This window comes from Rhinoderma darwinii, chromosome 5 (assembly GCF_050947455.1).
Source record: "Rhinoderma darwinii isolate aRhiDar2 chromosome 5, aRhiDar2.hap1, whole genome shotgun sequence".
Taxonomy (NCBI): domain Eukaryota; kingdom Metazoa; phylum Chordata; class Amphibia; order Anura; family Rhinodermatidae; genus Rhinoderma; species Rhinoderma darwinii.
In genome coordinates, this window is record NC_134691.1 from 262,961,818 (window position 1) to 262,980,998 (window position 19,181).

Genomic DNA, 19,181 nt, shown 5'->3' on the forward strand with positions numbered 1-19,181 from the left:
GCTACACTTTAAATGGAAGAAGTTTGGAACAACCAGGAGTCTTCCTAGAGATGGCCGCCCCACCAAACTAAGTAATCGGGGCAGAAGGGCCTTTGTAAGAACCCTGTAGTTACTCTGGCTGAGCTCCAAAGATCCTTTATGCAGAAATTTCTAGAATGTCAACTTTATCGTGGATGTTTAACCTTCATTGTGCGTAAAATATTTGAGGGTTTACTAAGAGATGCTATTCTCGAGTATCTTAATACAAATTAACTGTTAACGCAGCATCAGCATGGGTTTATAAGGGATCGGTCCTGTCAAACCAATCTTATTAGCTTCTATGAGGAGGTAAGTTCTAGACCTGGGTAAGGCTGTGGATGTGGTGTATCTAGACTTTTCAAAGGCGTTTCATACTGTGCCGCATAAAAAGTTGTTATATAAAACGAAAATGCTGGGACTTGGGGAAAATATGTGTCAACAACTGGCTCAGTGATAGAAAACAGAAGTTGGTTATTAATGGTACATCAGCAGAGTGGGTCACAATTACAAGTGGGGTTCCACAGGGGTCAGTATTGGGCCTTCTTTTTAATAGGTTTATAAATGACCTTGTAAAGGGTTTACAGAGTATAATTTCAGTATTTGCAGATGATACTAAGCTCTGTAAGTAATCAACACAGGAGGATAATGTAATACTACAGAGGCATTTGGTGAAGCTGGAGGTTTTGGAACAGAAATGGCAAATAAAATGTAATCCCTTCCTGACTGCCATACGACTATATACGTTCTAACTGCCGATGCCCCGTGCAGATAGCACTTGTATAAACGTTGACAGCCTGCACTGGGTTTAATGAGTGAAGTGCTGCTTCAGTGTGAGCAGCACTGCACTCTTATGTCGGCCGGGCTTTTGAGAGCCCCGGAATAACCCCCCCCCCACTGTAGATAGTGCCACCCTCAACCCACTGTAGGCAGCGCAAAACCCTCTGTAGATAGCGCCACCTATGCTCCCTCCAGCATCGGAATCCCCAGCCAGCACTCTGGCTGAGGAGTCGCCTCCTAGAGGGAGCCCCCGCCTTCTCTACATCCCCGCTGTAGGTAGTGCCATCTCCCCTGCAGATAGCAACCCCCCCCCCCGCTGTAGATGGCATCACACCCTCCACTGTAGATAGTGCCACCTGAACTGACTCTAGGAGCGGAATCCCCGGTGTCAGATCGCACTGGCCGGGGATTCCGCTTCTAGAGAGAGCCCCTGACGTCACTGTCCATTTGGACAGAGACGTTAGTGGCTCTCTCTAGGAGCGGAATCCCCGGCCGACACTCTGGTCGTGAATTCCGCTACTGCAGAAGCCCCTGGTGTCACTATCCATATATGGACAATGATGTCAGCGGCTCTCTCTAGGAGCGGAATCCCCAGTGTCAGTTTGCTCTGTGTCGGGGATTCCGCTACTGGAGAAGCCCCTGGTCTCACTATCCATATATGGACAATGACGTCAGTGGCTCTCTCTAGGAGCGGAATATATGGACAGAGACATCAGGGGCTTCCTGTAGGAGCAGAATCTTCGGCCAGAGGGATTCCGCTCCTACAGGGAGCTGCAGTGGTGCTATTTACAGGAAGGGGGTACCTTTTACGGGGGCGGGGTGGCACTATCTGCAGCAGGGATATTGCTATCTACAGGCGGTGGCGCTATTTACAGGGGGTGTGGTGCTATCTACAGGGGGGTGCTATATACAGAGGGTGTGGCACTAGCTACATGGCTACTGTGGCATTATATTGGCACTATCTACAGGGGACACTGGCGCTATCTACATGGGCATTGTGTGTGGCACTATGTGAGCATTATCTACAGGGAGAAATGTGGACACTGTGGCACTATTTACATTATCTATGTGGGCACTGGCACTATCTATGTGGGCAATGTGGCACTATCTACAGTGGTATTGCAAAAATAGACATGTGGGCAGCACAGCAGAACTAGGCCTCCAGGGCACTGTGGGTGCCAGCCTCAAGGAATCCGACTTGTAGATCCCCTTAATACAGGTAAAGACAAAAAAAAGAGGCAGCACTCCAAAACGCTTCAGCTGCTCAATGCAGCCTGCTTGACAAAGGCTGCATTTAGCATCTGAAACGTTGCATCATACTCTTTACACTGATGGGAGAATAGACATAGATTCTTGAAATAAAATTTGGAGTGCTGCCTTGTCTTTACAGTGGTATTGCATCACTATCTACATAGACACACTCATGTTTTCAGGGGGTTGGGACAAAAAACCCTAACAAAAAAAATTCATCTATTTTTTTTTAACGTCCATGAAAAATGGAAGGCAAATGGCGGTGAAAAACGGTCAGACGGCCGGGAAATTTATTCAAATTTTGAGACACATTGATGCAAAACAGCCATGAAAAACTGACAGTTGATTCGTTGTTGACTGCCATTTTTATCCACGGTCCTGTGTATATAGCCCTCTTCACTCTCCCCTCACAGCGATCCAGGGTGACTGAGAGAGAAGAGGACTAATTGTTACAGCGCTCTACAGTGTATGTATATATATATTTATATAGATAGATAAATATATATATATATATATAAACAATTACAAAAAAGTTTTTTTTTTTAATTTTTAGTGATTTATCTTCTCATAATAAAAATTAAAAACACTAAATGAATTAAACTAATCTAGAAAATGAAAGTCTTGTAACAAGAAAAATTAAAAATAGTTGTGTTTTTCAAAGCGGTTCCAAAGATATTATCGTTTAAAGAATTGCCTATCAAAAATGGAAAATTTGACCTGGACACGGGCATCAATGAAAGGGTTAATGTGGATAAATCTAAGGTTATGCACTTGGGCCGAGGAAAACAGATTTTATAATTATGCATTAAATGGTAAAACGCTGGGTAAAACTACCACTGAAAAAGATTTGGGAATACTGGTGGACAGTACATTTACCTTTAGCAACCAGTGCCAGGCAGCAGCTGCCAAGACAAATAAAATCATGGGATGCATCAAAAGAGGCATAGATGCCCCTGACAAGAACATAGTTTTGCCTCTATACAAAGGGGGGTGACTATGTACAAGGGGGCTGTGTCGCATTACCTACAGGGGGGCCGTGTGGCACTGCTTACAGGGGACTGTGTGGCACTACCTACAGGGGGACAGTGTGGGCTTACCTACAGGGGGGATGTGTGGCATTGCTTACAGGGGAACTGTGTGGCACTACCTACAAGGGGGTCTGTGTGACACTACCTACAAGGGGGTCTGTGTGGCATTATTTACAGGGGGGCTGTGTGGCATTACCTACAGGGGGCTGTGGCAGTATCTATAGAAGGTAGTGTGTGGCATTATCTACAGAGGGCAATGTGTGGCAGTATCTACAGAGGGAAGTTTGTGGCAGAAAATGTACAAATGAAATTCAAACGGATGCAAAACTGCCGAGAAAAACGGACCAAAACTGCCGTTTTTATCTCGTCGTCCACACCTCTTCCTCCTTCACTCTAGAATATGTATATACATATCAATAACAGGATGTGGTCATATTGCTTGATGTGTGTGTGTGTGTGTGTGTGTGTATATATATATAGCAAATAATAGTTCGAGACACTTACATTTATAGTAAATTATGTAAAAAAAAAAAAAGTTTTACCATTGTTTGGAGTAGTGTTTGGTGTTTGCTTCACTGTAAAGCCCTGTTCACACAGAGTTTTTTTTGCAGGTAGAAAATTCTGCCTAAAAATTACATCTGGAATTTTGAGGCAGATTTTGATCTGCCTGCACGCTGTTTGCCACGTTTTTCACAGCGTTTTTTTGCCTGCGGCCATTGAGCGCCACGGGCAAAAACACAGCGAAAAATGCTTTCTCTGCCTCTCATGTCAATGGGAGGTCTGAGGACTAAACGCCTGAAGATAGGGCTTCTTTTTGCCGTGAGCCGGGTTTTACCGCTCGCGGGTAAAACCGCGAGGCATGTTTGGACGTTTTTTACACGTTTTGACGCAGAAACCGCATCGAAAAACGCGCCGAAAAAGGTAAGAATACGCCTCCTATTGATTTAAATGGGAGGCGGAGGCGTTTTTTTTCCTGTGGGCGGTAAAACCGGTTTGCGGGAAAAAGAAGCGACATGCCCCATATTCGTTAAGAATTTGTACTCGGCACACCTTGCTTGTGTTACAAAAATATATTTTTATTTTTATTATGGATGCCAGAGGCTGTATGTGCGACGTCGACGTTTCGGTCAGACAGACCTTCGTCGGGCACTAGAGAAATGTACAATTGATTAGATCATGGCATGGGTATAGGAGAACTATCACTTAAGATTTACATGATAACATCATAAAACATGTCATATAGGTGAAAAAACAGAGCGTATAACTGGGTCAATTCAAACAAAGTACACCTAACACATAGGACTATGAAATCAACGTGAAAATTAAAATCGAAAACGAAAACAAAAAGGAGGAAACAGAGACCTGGATCCCAGGTACATGCAACACATCAGGGAATGTACCATATGGCTATGGAGAGAAATCTTTTGTCTAGGAAACTCATAATTTGGACGATACGAATCGTTGTGCGCGCACAAGGCGCGGTGGAATCACATGATGATCTATGGTACTGATTTAAGGCATAAATATAGATACGGTCGTCATATTTTACGGACAATATGGAGGTACAACTCAGGTATACACAATGCAGGTATATACAATGCAGAAATAAACACAGAATGCATCACTGAAGAAAGCATGGAAATCGTTTTCGATTTTAATTTTCACGTTGATTTCATAGTCCTATGTGTTAGGTGTACTTTGTTTGAATTGACCCAGTTATACGCTCTGTTTTTTCACCTATATGACATGTTTTATGATGTTATCATGTAAATCTTAAGTGATAGTTCTCCTATACCCATGCCATGATCTAATCAATTGTACATTTCTCTAGTGCCCGACGAAGGTCTGTCTGACCGAAACGTCGACGTCGCACATACAGCCTCTGGCATCCATAATAAAAATAAAAATATATTTTTGTAACACAAGCAAGGTGTGCCGAGTACAAATTCTTAACCTATACCCGGGTTGGGACCCTACCTCGAGCACCCAAAGAAACCAGTGCCATCTGAACACAACCATATATGCCCCATATTCGGGCGTTTACATCTCTGACGTCCCATTGACATCAATGGGAGGCAGAGAAAGTGTTTTTCGCGGCGTTTTTGCCCGCGGCGCTCAATGGCCGCGGACAAATAATGCGGCAAGTGGCGTGCAGGCTGGTCAAAATTTGCCTCAAAAGTCAAGACAGAATCTTGAGGCAGAATTTTCTGCTAGCAAAGAACTGAGTGTGAACAGGGCCTAATACAGGATCTCTTGGAACAGATCCAGCAGCAGGTGAGGAAAATGTGCTGACTGGACTGTGTGTACCAAGATGTCTGACATAGGTGGAGTGGGCAGACTGAGGGCGGATTTACACGAGCGTGTGTGTTTTGCGCGCGCAAAAGGCACTTAACAGCTCCGTGTGTCATCACCATATGATGGGCGGCTGCGTGATTTTCGCATAGCCGCCATCATTATGACACTCTATTTGTATGTTTGTAAACAGAAAAGCACGTGGTGCTTTTCTGTTTTCAATCATAGTTTTGACTTCTGTTGTGCGAATCATGCGCGTCACACGGAAGTGCTTCCGTGTGGTGCGCGTGATTTTCACGCACCCGTTGACTTCAATCGGTGCGTGATGCGCGAACAACGCACAAATATAGGACATGTCGTGCGTTTCACGCAGCGGACACACACTGCATTAAAATCACTGACTGTCTTCACAGCCCCATAGACTAACAAAGGTCCGTGTGACGCGCGTGAAAACCACGCGCGTTGCACGGACGTATTACACGCTCGTGTAAATCCGCCCTTACATTTATCAGGCTGTGAAAGGGGCGGGGGAGGGAGATAAGTGCCTGTGCTTAGATCAGGGATAGATGGAGGCACAAAGGATAATGATTATTAGGGTATGTTCACACACAAACTCAAAAACTTCTGAAAATACGGAGCGGTTTTGAAGCTGAAAATGAATTTGGAGATTCTTTTGAGGGTATGTTCACACAGAGTTTTTTGACACGGAAACTGTGCTGCAAAACTCGTCAAAAAACGGCCGAAAACGCCTCCCATTGATTTCTATGGGAGGCGGAGGCGTCTTTTTCACGCGAGCGGTAAAACCGTCTCGCGAGAGAAAGAAGAGACATGCCCTATCTTTGGGCGTTTACGCCTCTGACCTCCCATTGACATCAATGGGAGGCAGAGAAAGCTAATTTCGCTGCGTTTTATGCCCGCGGCGCTCAATGGCCGCGGGCGAAAAACGCCGTGCAGGCAGAGGAAAATCTGCCACAAACTTCTAAATGGAATTTTGAGGCAGAATTTCCGCTTGCAAAAAACTCTGTGTGAACCCAGCCTGAAGCTTCTTTTCAGGCATTTTTCATAGTGTTTAATGGAAAATCAGCTCCAAAAAACGCCTCAAGAAGTGACATGCTACTTTTTTATACGGAGCGTCTTTTTACGCTCCGTTTTCTAAAACAGCGGTGTAAAAAGACGACCTGTATGAGCTAAATGCTGTTTTTCCCATTGATTTCAATGGGCAGATGTTTGTAGGCGTTCAGCTTCCGTTTTTTTCAGGCGTTTTTTGAGGCGTAAACGCCCCGAAATACGCCTGGAAACACTGCGTGTGAACATACCCTAAGGCCGGATTCACACGAACGTGTGCATTTTGCGCACGCAAAAAACACGGCGTTTTGCGCGTGCAAAAGGTCCATAAAAGCTCTGTGTGTTAGCAGCATATGATGCGTGGCTGCGTGATTTTCGCGCAGCCACCATCGTTATGATATTCTGTTTTTATATTTGTAAACCGAAAAGCACGTGGTGCTTTTCTGTTTTCATTCATAGTTTAACTACAGTAGCGCGAATCACGCACGGCACACGGAAGTGCGTCTGTGTGCCGTGCGCGGTTTTCACGCACCCATTGACTTCAATGGGTGCGTGATGCGCGAAAAACGGGCAAATATAGAATATGTCGTGAGTTTTATGCAGCGGACATACGATGCGTGAAAATCACTGACCGTCTGAACGGACTAACATAGGTCCGTGCGACGCGCGTGAAAATCATGTGCGTTGCACGGACGTATTATACATTCGTCTAAATAAGCCCTAAGGCCCCATGCACACGACCATATTTTTGTCCACCCGTAAATACTGGCGTAAATACGGGTCCTTGGTCACACGTATTCGACCCGTATTGCACCAGTATTTACGGACCCGTGCCCGTAAATACGGGTCCGGTGTCACCCGTATTCCACGCGTATTTACGGGCACGTTTTCGCTGCAAAATTACAATGCAGTAATCGGCAGCCCTTCTCTCTATCAGTGCAGGATAGAGAGAAGGGACAGCCCTTTCCGTAATAAAAGTAAAAGAAATTCATACTTACCCGGCCGTTGTCTTGGTGAAGCGTCCCTCTCTTGACATCCAGTCCGACCTCCCTGGATGACGCGCAGTCCATGTGGCCGCTGCAGCCAGTGATTGGCCTGTGATTGGCTGCAGCAGTCACATGGGCTGACACGTCATCCCAGGAGGCCGGACTGGAGGAAGAAGCAGGGAGTTCTGGGTAAGTATGAACGTCTTTTTTTTTTTTAGAGCTTTATCTATATTGTGATCGTCAGTCACTGTCCCTGGTGCTGAAAGAGTTACTGCCGATCGTTTAACTCTTTCAGCACTCTGGACAGTGACTATACACTGACGTCGCCTAGCAACGCTCCCGTAATTACGGGAGCCCCATAGACTTCTAATTACCCGTAATTACGGCCTGAAATAGGACATGTTCTATATTTTTCGACGGCACGGGCACCTTCCCGTAAGCATACGGGGAGGTACCCGTGGTCAATAGAAGTCTATGGGCCCCTAATTACGGCCCGTGATTACGGGGGTTTTTACGTTCGTGTGCATGGGGCCTTAGGGTATGTTCACACGGCTTATTTACGGATGTAATTCGGGCATTTTACGCCTCGATTTACGTCCGAAAATGCGCCTCGATAGTGTTGGCAAACATCTGCTTATTCATTAGAATGGGACTTACGATGTTCTGTGCACACGGTCATTTTTTTTACGCCCCGCTGTCAAAAGGCGGGGCGTAAAAAAGACGCCCGCGTCAAAGATGTGCCTGTCACTTCTTCAGACGTAAATGGAGCCGTTTTCCGTGGACTCCATGGAAAACCAGCTCCATTTAACGTCAGTAATGGACGCAGCAAAATGCGCTTCAACATGCCATTACGGCTGAAATTATGGAGCTGTTTTCTCCTGAAAACAGCCCCGTAATTTCAGCCGTTACGCACGCTGCCGTGTGAACATACCCTTAGTGTGTAATACAGTGTGCAGGGAGGGAGCTGGCTGCCTGTAATTAGTAATTAGAGCAGGGAATGATTCTGTGAACATAGAGGGGCGTGGCAGTATGCAAATAGCTGAGATGCTTTGGAGGAAGGGGGGGGGGGGTGCAACTGTCTCCTCAGATGCAGCAGGGGATCATGGGTATGGTGGGTTACAAGACAGAAAACAGACAGCAAGGGATGTAAACAAACAGAAAGAGCAGCAGTGACGATGGAGATCAAACAGAAACTGGTTAGAAGTTTAATAGGGGGTATTAGGGAAGGCAAACCAAGGCTGGGGGACACTTTTTAGATTTTTTTCCTGGACAACCCCTTTAAGCCTATGATAGATTTCAACGTGCCCAATCCTTTATTGCCGGGAGATAAGCGCAGGCAGAGGCAGTAGCCTATTTCCCTCACACGCTTGGGCAATCTGAGCATGCATGTTCCTGGGGGAAGTCGGGAGATATATTTGTTGCTGTCTTTACTCCTATTTGTGTGAGAAAGGGCCCTTACATTGACACAAAACCTATTGCCTTCCTAATCTCTATTTACTGCCAATACACATTAGAAAAAAAGGCCGGTGACTTATCGACACGGGTCGTGCATCACACTATTTGTGACCCCTAACACAATTCCAATACAATTATCTGTCTTAAGGGGGTTTTACACTGTACAATTATCAGGCAGACGAGCATTCGTAGAACGCTCGTTGCCGATAATTGCCCTGTGTAAACAGAGGACTGATCAGCAGATGAACGAGAAAACGTTCATCTGCTGATCGTATTGTTTTAAAAAAGTTAAATATTATGGTTGTCGGCAGCACATCTACCTGTGTAAACACGCTGCCGAAATTATGATAATGTATGGGGACGAGCGATTGGAGTAATGACCGCTCGTCCCCATCCATAGCTCCATGTGACAGGAGCAAACGAGCGCCAATAAACGATGTCTCGTTAATCGGCGCTCGCTGCACCGGCCGATTATCGTCCGATGTAATATGGCCTTTAGTTGGACAAATAGGTCCATAAATATACAATACTTGTTGAGAAAGAGCCAATATAAAAAAAAATGTGTACAAGAAATCATCTTTTCTTTCCCATTTTCGCGTTGTACTATTGGTATTTGAAAAACCGTGCAGCTCCACTCGAACATTTCATTCACATTTTCTCTTCAAATGCATGGGTGAACGAATCCAACATGGCTGACCTTACGGTCATAGGATACCGAGCAGGAGTCAGGCAAATGATTGTTCATAATATGTTATCATAAGTTTCCATGTTCAGCTGGGAATAGGCGGACAATAATATTCATCAATTACTTATAGAAAGTTCAGAAATAGCCTCCCATAATCTATTCATACCATGTTTGGTTTACGCTCACAGATTATACCTTTTAAATAAAAAAAATGTGTACATGAGGAATAATACTATTTCTGGCCACTGTATGACTTGTATTCAGTTTTTGCACTGCACTTCTAGAAGAAGAGAATCCTTCTCTCCTATTTTTATCTATCATATATATATATATATATATATATATATATATATATATATAGCAGGAATATAGAGCAAGTAACGGCACCAGGACTTCAATGTTGGGGAGATGTTGGTTTATTCACCACCAGGTGGAAAGAATGAGCGACGTTTCGGTTCACACCTGAACCTTTCTCAAGCTAGTTACAACAGTGCATAGTGCCACATATAAATAGGGATACAAAGAATGTACATTCAACAGTGCAATTAATAATATGTATGTAAAAAATCCATTAATATACAACATATAGTTATATACAAGTAGACATATACCAATATGTGTGTCCAATAAATGTGTTTAAGAAACAACATCTCATAATATATGAAAAATAATACAAGGAAAATAAGGTAATAGTATAATTACCCTAAACAAAAGCACCAGCTCATAATGAAGGGGGAGGAGCAGAGGGAATGTTCCAAAGCAATTATAGTGGAAAATAAGTAATATTATATCATAAAACTTACAGTGTCAGCTCTCGGTGATGCATGGAATAAACCATGGCGTCCCGCGGTCGATAATGCGCATGCGCAAAATGGCGAACTGCCGGAAATGCGTCATGTGGAACGCATATCTGAAACGCAGTATAGCCGCGCATGCGCAGACAGTGAACTCTGTCCCGACGTATGTTTACATCAATATGGAAAAGAACTCAAAAGAGTATATAACCAACAATCTATAGTTTTCTATATATATAGATAGATAGCCCATATTATATATATGGGAGATATATTTAAATGTCTATAATAAAAACGACTCATTTATATAGTCTAAAGGCCGGTCTATCCTTGCTACCCTTGATGTTGGAAGTCTGTATACCTCCATAGATCACTCCCTAGGCATTGAAGCTGCTCTTCACTACCTGACACGTTTTGATTTTTCAAATAGAAAAATTTAATTTGTTAAAACATTACTTGAGTTTATACTCACTAAAAATTATTTCATGGTTGGTGATAAATTCTACCTTCAAAAAAGGGGTACGGCTATGGGGTCTAATATGGCCCCGACATATGCTAATATTTTCATGCGGCGGATTGAGGAGGATCTTGTCTATGTGTCCCACCACTTCAGAGATGTTTTGCGGTGGTGGCGATACATAGACGATGTCTTCCTCATCTGGACCGGTTCAGAGGATGAATTGAAACAATTTCACTCTTTTCTAAATGATATGTGTCAGGGGATCAAATTCACTATGATCCATTCTGACTCTTCGGTTGAATTTTTGGATACTAAGATCTATTTACAGGATGGTATTCTAACTACAGATATATTTTGTAAGAAAACCGATAGGAACAGTCTGTTGCACTATAATAGTGGACACCCCAGGGCTATGGTGAGATCATTGCCTTTTAGCCAACTTCTCAGAGTTAGAAGAATTGTTAGTAATGAAGATCAGCTGTCCAAGAGAGTGGACGAGATGTGCAACAAATTTAAATGTAGGGGATATCCAACTGACATGCTCAATTTATATAAAAGACAGACGATAAAAATGGATAGACAACAACTTTTAGACAAACAGACAGTGGTGCATAAGAAAAATGTTCGTATACCATGTGTCTCAACTGTTTCTACATCAAGCCCAGAAATTGGCAATATTCTGAGAAGAGAATGGCGTCTATTAACTAGGGCTTTTCTCCTTATTAAGGAATTCCAAGAGCCACCATTATTAGCATACCGTAAAGGTAAAACCATCAAAAATAGGCTAGTAAGGGCAGATATTGGATCTAAAACTAAGATGTCACAGAGTGTTCTAGCCCCTACAAAATATGGATGCTTCCCGTGCCTGGGATGTAATATGTGTAATCATATGATTAAGGGAGATAGCTTTTGTCATCCACAAACAGGCAAAACTTTTAAAATTCAGGGCTTCTATACCTGTAAAACCACCTTTGCAATCTACCTATTGATTTGTCCATGTGGCCTATACTATGTGGGTGAGACCACTACGGAAGTAACGCTTAGAATGAGGAACCACAAGTCTAGTATTAACACCAAGAGACGAGATCTACCAGTCTCTAGACATTTTGTAGACTGTAGACATAATGTATCCCAAATGCGCTTTAAAATTATTGATTCAGTACCCCTAAACAGACGAGGAGGTGATAGAGAGCTGGCCCTTAAACGTAAAGAACTTGAGTGGATCTTTACTCTTGAAACCATGTCCCCAAAGGGACTTAATGTAGAATATACGTATTTCCCACATATTTGAAAGCTCATGTATATATGACATGATCTATTATGAGTTTGATATATTTATATACGATCCATTCTTTTGAGTGTAGGTGGGATCTTTTTTGACATTGTTTTTAAATTTACATAAATACAGGTGTATTTTTATGTATACTCATTTTTAAATATTTTCTCACTTTATATAAAACATTTTTTCTATTCACAGATACCAACTTATATGAAGGGATGTACATCATGGGAGCAGAGGTCACGTTTCCTAATCAATTTTTGTTCCAAGGATTATATACAGATTTTCTTTGATGTAAATGAGAAACTTTCTATGTGTATTATATGCTCTCTGTGGAAATCATGTGGAATAAATTATAATCAATATCTGAAATAAATCATTATTTTTCTATTTATGTCTATAACATGGTCCTTAATTCAAAAAGACATGAGTGGGTTGTTGAGACTATGTTGTCTCTGTGAGATACGGCCACCTATTTTTAGGTATAGCCGTTCTCTCCATTTATGTTGTGATCCGTGGCCATTCCCTTTAGACTATATAAATGAGTCGTTTTTGTTATAGACATTTAAATATATCTCCCATATATATAATATGGGCTATCTATATATATAGAAAACTATAGATTGTTGGTTATATACTCTTTTGAGTTCTTTTCCATATTGATGTAAACATACGTCGGGACAGAGTTCACTGTCTGCGCATGCGCGGCTATACTGCGTTTCAGATATGCGTTCCACATGACGCATTTCCGGCAGTTCGCCATTTTGCGCATGCGCATTATCGACCGCGGGACGCCATGGTTTATTCCATGCATCACCCAGAGCTGACACTGCATATTCTAGATGAGGCCTCACTAATGCTTTGTAAAGTGGTAATATTACATCCCTGTCCCGCGAGTCCATGCCTCTTTTAATACACGACAGTATCCTGCTGGCCTTTGAAGCAGCTGATTGACACTGCATGCTGTTATTGAGTTTATGATTTACAAGTACACCCAGATCCTTCTCAACAAGTGAATCCGCCAGTGTAGCTCCCCCTAGGACATATGATGCATGCAGGTTGTTGGTACCCAGATGCATAACTTTACATTTATCTACATTAAACTTCATCTGCCAAGTGGACGCCCAAACACTTAGTTTGTTTAAATCTGCTTGCAATTCATGAACATCTTCCATAGTCTGAACTATATTACATAGCTTGGTGTCATCTGCAAAAATAGAAATAGTGCTATTAATCCCATCCTCTATATCATTAATAAATAAGTTGAATAATAGTGGTCCCAGCACTGAACCCTGGGGTACACCACTTATAACTGGGGACCATTCAGAGTAGGAATCATTGACCACAACTCTCTGGATACGGTCCTTGAGCCAATTCTCAATCCAATTACAAACTATATTTTCTAAACCTATAGTCCTTAATTTACCCATTAGGCGTCTATGAGGGACAGTGTCAAATGCCTTTGCAAAGTCCAAAAACACTAAATCCACAGTGGCCCCTCTGTCTAGACTTCTGCTCACCTCTTCATAAAAACAGATTAGGTTAGTTTGACAACTTCTGTCCTTAGTAAAACCGTGCTGGCTGTCACTTATAATACTATTTATTGTCACATAATCCTGTATATAGTCCCTCAATAGCCCCTCAAACATTTTCCCCACGATGGATGTTAAGCTTACTGGTCTATAATTACCTGGGGAAGACCTAGAGCCCTTTTTGAATATAGGCACCACATTTGTGCTGCGCCAGTCCCTTGGCACCAGTCACTAGAGATTCTCTGAATATTATGAAAAGGGGGACAGAAATAACTGAACTAAGCTCTTTAAGAATTCTAGGGTGTAACCCATCTGGTCCCGGGGCCTTGTGCACATTTATTTTATTTAATTTAGCTTGGACCATCTCTACATTCATCCAATTCAGTATATCAACTGATATATTAACAGCACTGGCACCGGCTACATCAGCTGCTCTTTCTTCAGTTGTATATACAGAGCTAAAGAACCCATTTAGTAACTCTGCCTTCTCTTGATCCCCTGTGATCAACTCCCCATTACCATTATCTAGGGGTCCTACATGTTCAGACCTTGGCTTTTTAGCATTTATATACTTGAAGAATTTTTTGGGATTTGTTTTACTATCCTTGGCCACCTGCCTTTCATTTTGTATTTTTGCTAATTTTATTACATTCTTACAGATTTTATTAAGCTCTTTATATTTTACAAAGGCTACAGCTGTACCCTCAGATTTGTATTTTTTAAATGCCCTTTTTTTGTCATGTATTGCCCCTTTCACAGAAGGTGTAAGCCATGTGGGGTTTAATTTGAGTCGTTTATACTTGTTACCTATAGGAATAAATTTTGCACTATAATTACCCAAAGTAGATTTGAAAATCTCCCATTTATCATTTGTCCCATTATTTGACATTAGTTCTTCCCAGTCTATATCCTGAATTGCCGCCCTCATCCTGGGAAAATTGGCTTTCTTAAAATTAAATGTTTTTGCCCTCCCAGCCTGCGTTTGTTTTTTACAGTATAGGTAAAATATAACTATATTATGATCACTGTTACCGAGGTTTTCACGAACATTGACATTCCCAACAAGATCTGCATTATTAGAAATGACCAGATCCAACAGAGCTTCACCTCTAGTCGGGTCTTCCACAAACTGGCCCATAAAATTTTCCTGCAACAGGTTGAGGAAATGTCTCCCCTTTGCAGTTGAAGCTGAACCATGACCCCAATTAATATCCCGGAAATTAAAATCTCCCATTATCACTACAGTACCCGCCTGTGCAGCCCGCTCCATCTGTTTATATAGCTGAACATCCATCTCCTCAGTTATATTGGGGGGTCTATAGATTACACCAAAAGTAATTTTTTCAGTGTTTACCTCCCTTTCTAGTTCCACCCACAAGGTCTCAACCTCCTCATATATGCCCCCAATACTTGGTCGGGCTCCTTTTGCATGAATTACTGCATCAATGTGGCGTGGCATGGAGGCGAGCAGCCTGTGGCACTGCTGAGGTGTTATGGAAGCCCAGGTTGCTTTGATAGCGGCCTTCAGCTCATCTGCATTGTTGGGTCTGGGGTCTCATCTTCTTCTTGACAATTCTTATAGATTCTCTATGGGGTTTAGGTCAGGCGAGTTTGCTGGCCAATCAAGCACAGTGATACTGTGGTTAGTAAACCAGGTATTGGTACTTTTGGTAGTGTGGGCAGGTGCCAAGTCCTGCTGGAAAATGAAATCAGCATCTCCATAAAGCTTGTCAGCAGAGGAAAGCATGAAGTGCTCTAAAATTTCCTGGTGGATGGCTACGTGGACTCTGGACTTGATATAACACAGTGGACCGACACCAGCATATGACATGGCCCCCCAAACCATCACTGACTGTGGAAACTTCACACTGGCCCGCAAGCAACTTGGATTGAGTGTCTCTCCACTCTTCCTCCAGACTCTGGGACCTTGATTTCCAAATAAAAAGCAAAATTTACTTTCATTTGAAAACAGGACTTTGGACCAATGAGCGACTCAATTTTGTGTTTTCATTAACTGTTAACCATAATCATCAACATTAAAAGAAAAAAAATGCTGGAAATAGATCCCTCTGTGTGCAATGAATCTATATAATATGAGTTTCACTTTCTTAATTGAATTAATGAAATAAATTAACTTTTTGAGGATATTCTAATTCATTGAGGTCTACTAAATATATATATATATATATATATATATATATATATATATATACACACACACACATATAAATATTAAAGGAGGAGATTATACAGCCATAATGAGCAATGTAGCTGGGAATCCAGCACTGGGGTGAAGTATAGCTCTTATCAGCAGCCTGTGTCTCCTTTCTCACTCTGCTCCTGCTCCCTCCTCTATAGACTTCTATGGACAGCAGTGTATCTATCTTTCTCTCCCTGCTTCCTCCTCCTGCTCCCCTCTCCATTGACTTGTTAAGGCAGGCAGTGAAGGCCTACGGCCTTATCCACGAGAGCATTTCACGTCTGTGTGCTGTCTGTTTAAATAACGGACAGCACACTGACCAATGCATTTGAAATGGGCTATTTACATGTCTGTTTTTACGAAGTGTGTGTCCGTTGTGTGAAACTCACTGCATATCCTATTCTGATCATATAGTAGGTAGAAAAAAAAAACCAAAACAGAATATTTGATAATTTATAAAAAAAATTATGTGATTACAGGGTCTCCCGCTGCTGTGACCCCCACACCTGCCGCACAACCGAATGGGAAGAATTATCACACAGTTTTTATTGAAATCACTGAGCCGTGTAATGCATGGACCTGCCAGATTCTACAGGGCGAGAAACAATGTTTGAAGCCCCCCTCCAATCTGGCTAAAAGACCATGGTCCTGAACTGGGGACCCTTCTCTATTACTTCAGAATTCCCTAATAGGGTACTGGAAAATAGGTTTTCTAAATCCCATCAAAAAGCTTTTCCACCAGAAACATCAGAAAATAATTTTTAACAACTTGGTAGAAGGGGACAACTCAAGGACTCGTATTTACTGGTGATATTTTGACTTGAGGCATAAATGCTGTTGTGGTTTAATCTGTTGCTATCCTGCAAATCCCTAGATATCAATCATGGTTGAAAAGTAATAATGTCGTTTCAATCATGAAAAACTTTATTTTTCAGCGCAAATAAATATTGACTCTGAAGTCTAATACTGGTACAATGAAACCAATTACAAACCTACTTAGTGTGTAAAATAGAGCAGTTTCTTTAAGGCGTGGAAATTCCTGTTTGCCTGAGGGAACTCACCTGGAATCCTGAGTGAATCTCTCAAGAGTGTGGATAAGAAGATCCCCATCATTCTTCATACTGTCTAAATGCTTCTCGTTTGATGTTATCTAGGATGGAAAGAAAGAAATATCAATGAAGGTTCTCTGGGAACAGTCGCAGCATAGAAGAGATAATAATAGGAGGGATATTTGATAGGAATAAAGCCAGTTATAATATAGTTTTATCCACAGTGTACTGTTTGTATTCGATGTCTTTTTCATCAAGGAATAAGGACGCACTTTTGTAATAATCATTTAGCCGCTGTTGTTCCTGCTTTGGGCGCTTTTGTCGTTATATATTACTTTTTACTCTTTTGCAAAATTATATATATACAGAATTTGAGGGCCTCTCAAGTGACTGGATTAAAAAAAATATCCACTTCCGTGCAAATCAGTTTGCAAAACATATGCCATATACCTCTCAAGGACTGTTTATGTAGTGCGTTTAATGTACGAGATTGTAATAGCGCATTGTTATGTGAATTGAGAGACAATACAGACAGACATATTGTGAACTGTGTATATAAAGATTATTGACACAAGAAATCTGACTGTTCTATGTGCAGCACTAATCTTTGGGGTGAGGCTCAGTAGAGACAGTTGATGTAGTAGCACATAGGGTAAAGCTGCCACATAGGTGGGATGGTATATTTGTTGCCTTCGCTTGTCCCACCTTAGCTACCATGTAGGATCTATGTAGAGCTAAAGTATTTTATGATCTTCAGTCATATTACATCTCTCCACTCTTTACAGACAGATGTGACACAATATTTCTGTGATGCGGTGCAGCCATCTAGTTCTAGCCTGGTTCAGAGGCCACCGTTTGTAAAGTACACCCGGTAAAAGTTAGAGCAGGTCATCCTCTTACCGGTCGCTTTGTTGCCGTGACCGCACTGTGACCGGCCGATTCCTACAGCGTCTGCTATGTGGACCAGAATTCTCCTTCACTATGCATTTCTATGAGACTCACATTGAGCGTCTTATTGGAATGCATAGTGAAAGAGACTTCCGGACCACACAGCAGACGCTGTAGGAATCGGGCGGTCACGTGACATAATTGCAGCTGGGATATTTCGGCAACATACCTTTTACCAGGTGCACATTCCAAACTGGGGCCACAATAAAAAACAATCAACGTGCCTCGTTAAAATTAATAACCCTCAGCGATAAATGTGCCCTAATATTGTAATATACATTATGTCAGATTAGTGCAATATAACAATGTAGCGCTCAGACCAAAAAAGGTCAGCTTTTATGGAGATACAGCTATCATAAATCAATAAAACTTAATAGAAAGTCCATCAATAGGACACCTGATCTGAAGAGTCACAATTTTACCCAATAGCACCTGTCAGTTTTGACTAGATGAAACTGGCATTAATAGAACCTGTCACACAGAGACTTCATATCCTTTTTACTAACAACTATTCTTTTTTCATAGTCAGAACAATCCTTGTACAATGTAACACATACCTGGCTAGGATTTAAAATCATTTTCCTAGTCTGTATCTGTAGCTCCCATAGAAGTGAATGGGAGTTACAGAAACAGCCATTTGGGAGATAGGTGCGGTCCCGTGGATATACCGTAAATGTCTAAGATGGATTACCCCTTTAAGTCTGAAATCACACGTGCAGTTTTTGTGGCTAAAAAACTGCATTTGTGTTTGTGATTCCAGGCTGATGAAAATCACCAGAGAAGTTTTTCTTATCTCTACTTTTACTGTGTGTGTCTCTTTTGTGTAAGGGCAAATACATTTGTGATAGGGTTGTGGCAGTAAAAGGGGATTTACAATGGGCAATTATCGGGCAGACAAGCGTTCATAGAACAGCGATCAGCAGATGAACGAGCAAACGCTCGATCATCTGCTGATCGTTTCGTTTTAAAAAAGTAAAATACTATCATGGTCGGCAGCACATCTCCATGTGTAAACAGGGAGATGCTGTTATGGAATTTCAATTTGAGTGATTCTCCAAAGGCTGCTGGAGAGTTCCGGGAGAAAGCGTGCACATAAAACCGTAACCTTGAATCCGTCACAACTCTGATCGACAGTGTCTAAGGCGACGCTGAGGTGTTTGCCAGCGCTGACTGCAAAGTGAGATGGTCTTTGCTGCTTAGGACCCAGGTTGTCTTAGCAGAGTTCAGCGTTGGATAGGAAGAGAAATGCAGACTAACCTGAGCAGGAAACCAGACAGCCAGAGGTGAAACAGAAAGTCCAAATGAGGATGCAAGCGGATATCAGAAGAAGCAAAGGTCAAAACCGGCCAGAGGCAGATAATC

General features: G+C 42.1%; 1 protein-coding gene across 1 annotated transcript in view; it reads right to left on the reverse strand.

Moving 5' to 3' along the window:
* ULK4 (unc-51 like kinase 4) overlaps positions 1-19,181 on the reverse strand; it is a 771,869-nt gene that overhangs the window by 36,766 nt on the left and 715,922 nt on the right. The window contains exon 36 of the mRNA XM_075827083.1: positions 16,884-16,972. Within this exon, the coding sequence (XP_075683198.1) occupies positions 16,884-16,972 (89 nt within the window). The remainder of the gene's footprint in view (positions 1-16,883; positions 16,973-19,181) is intronic.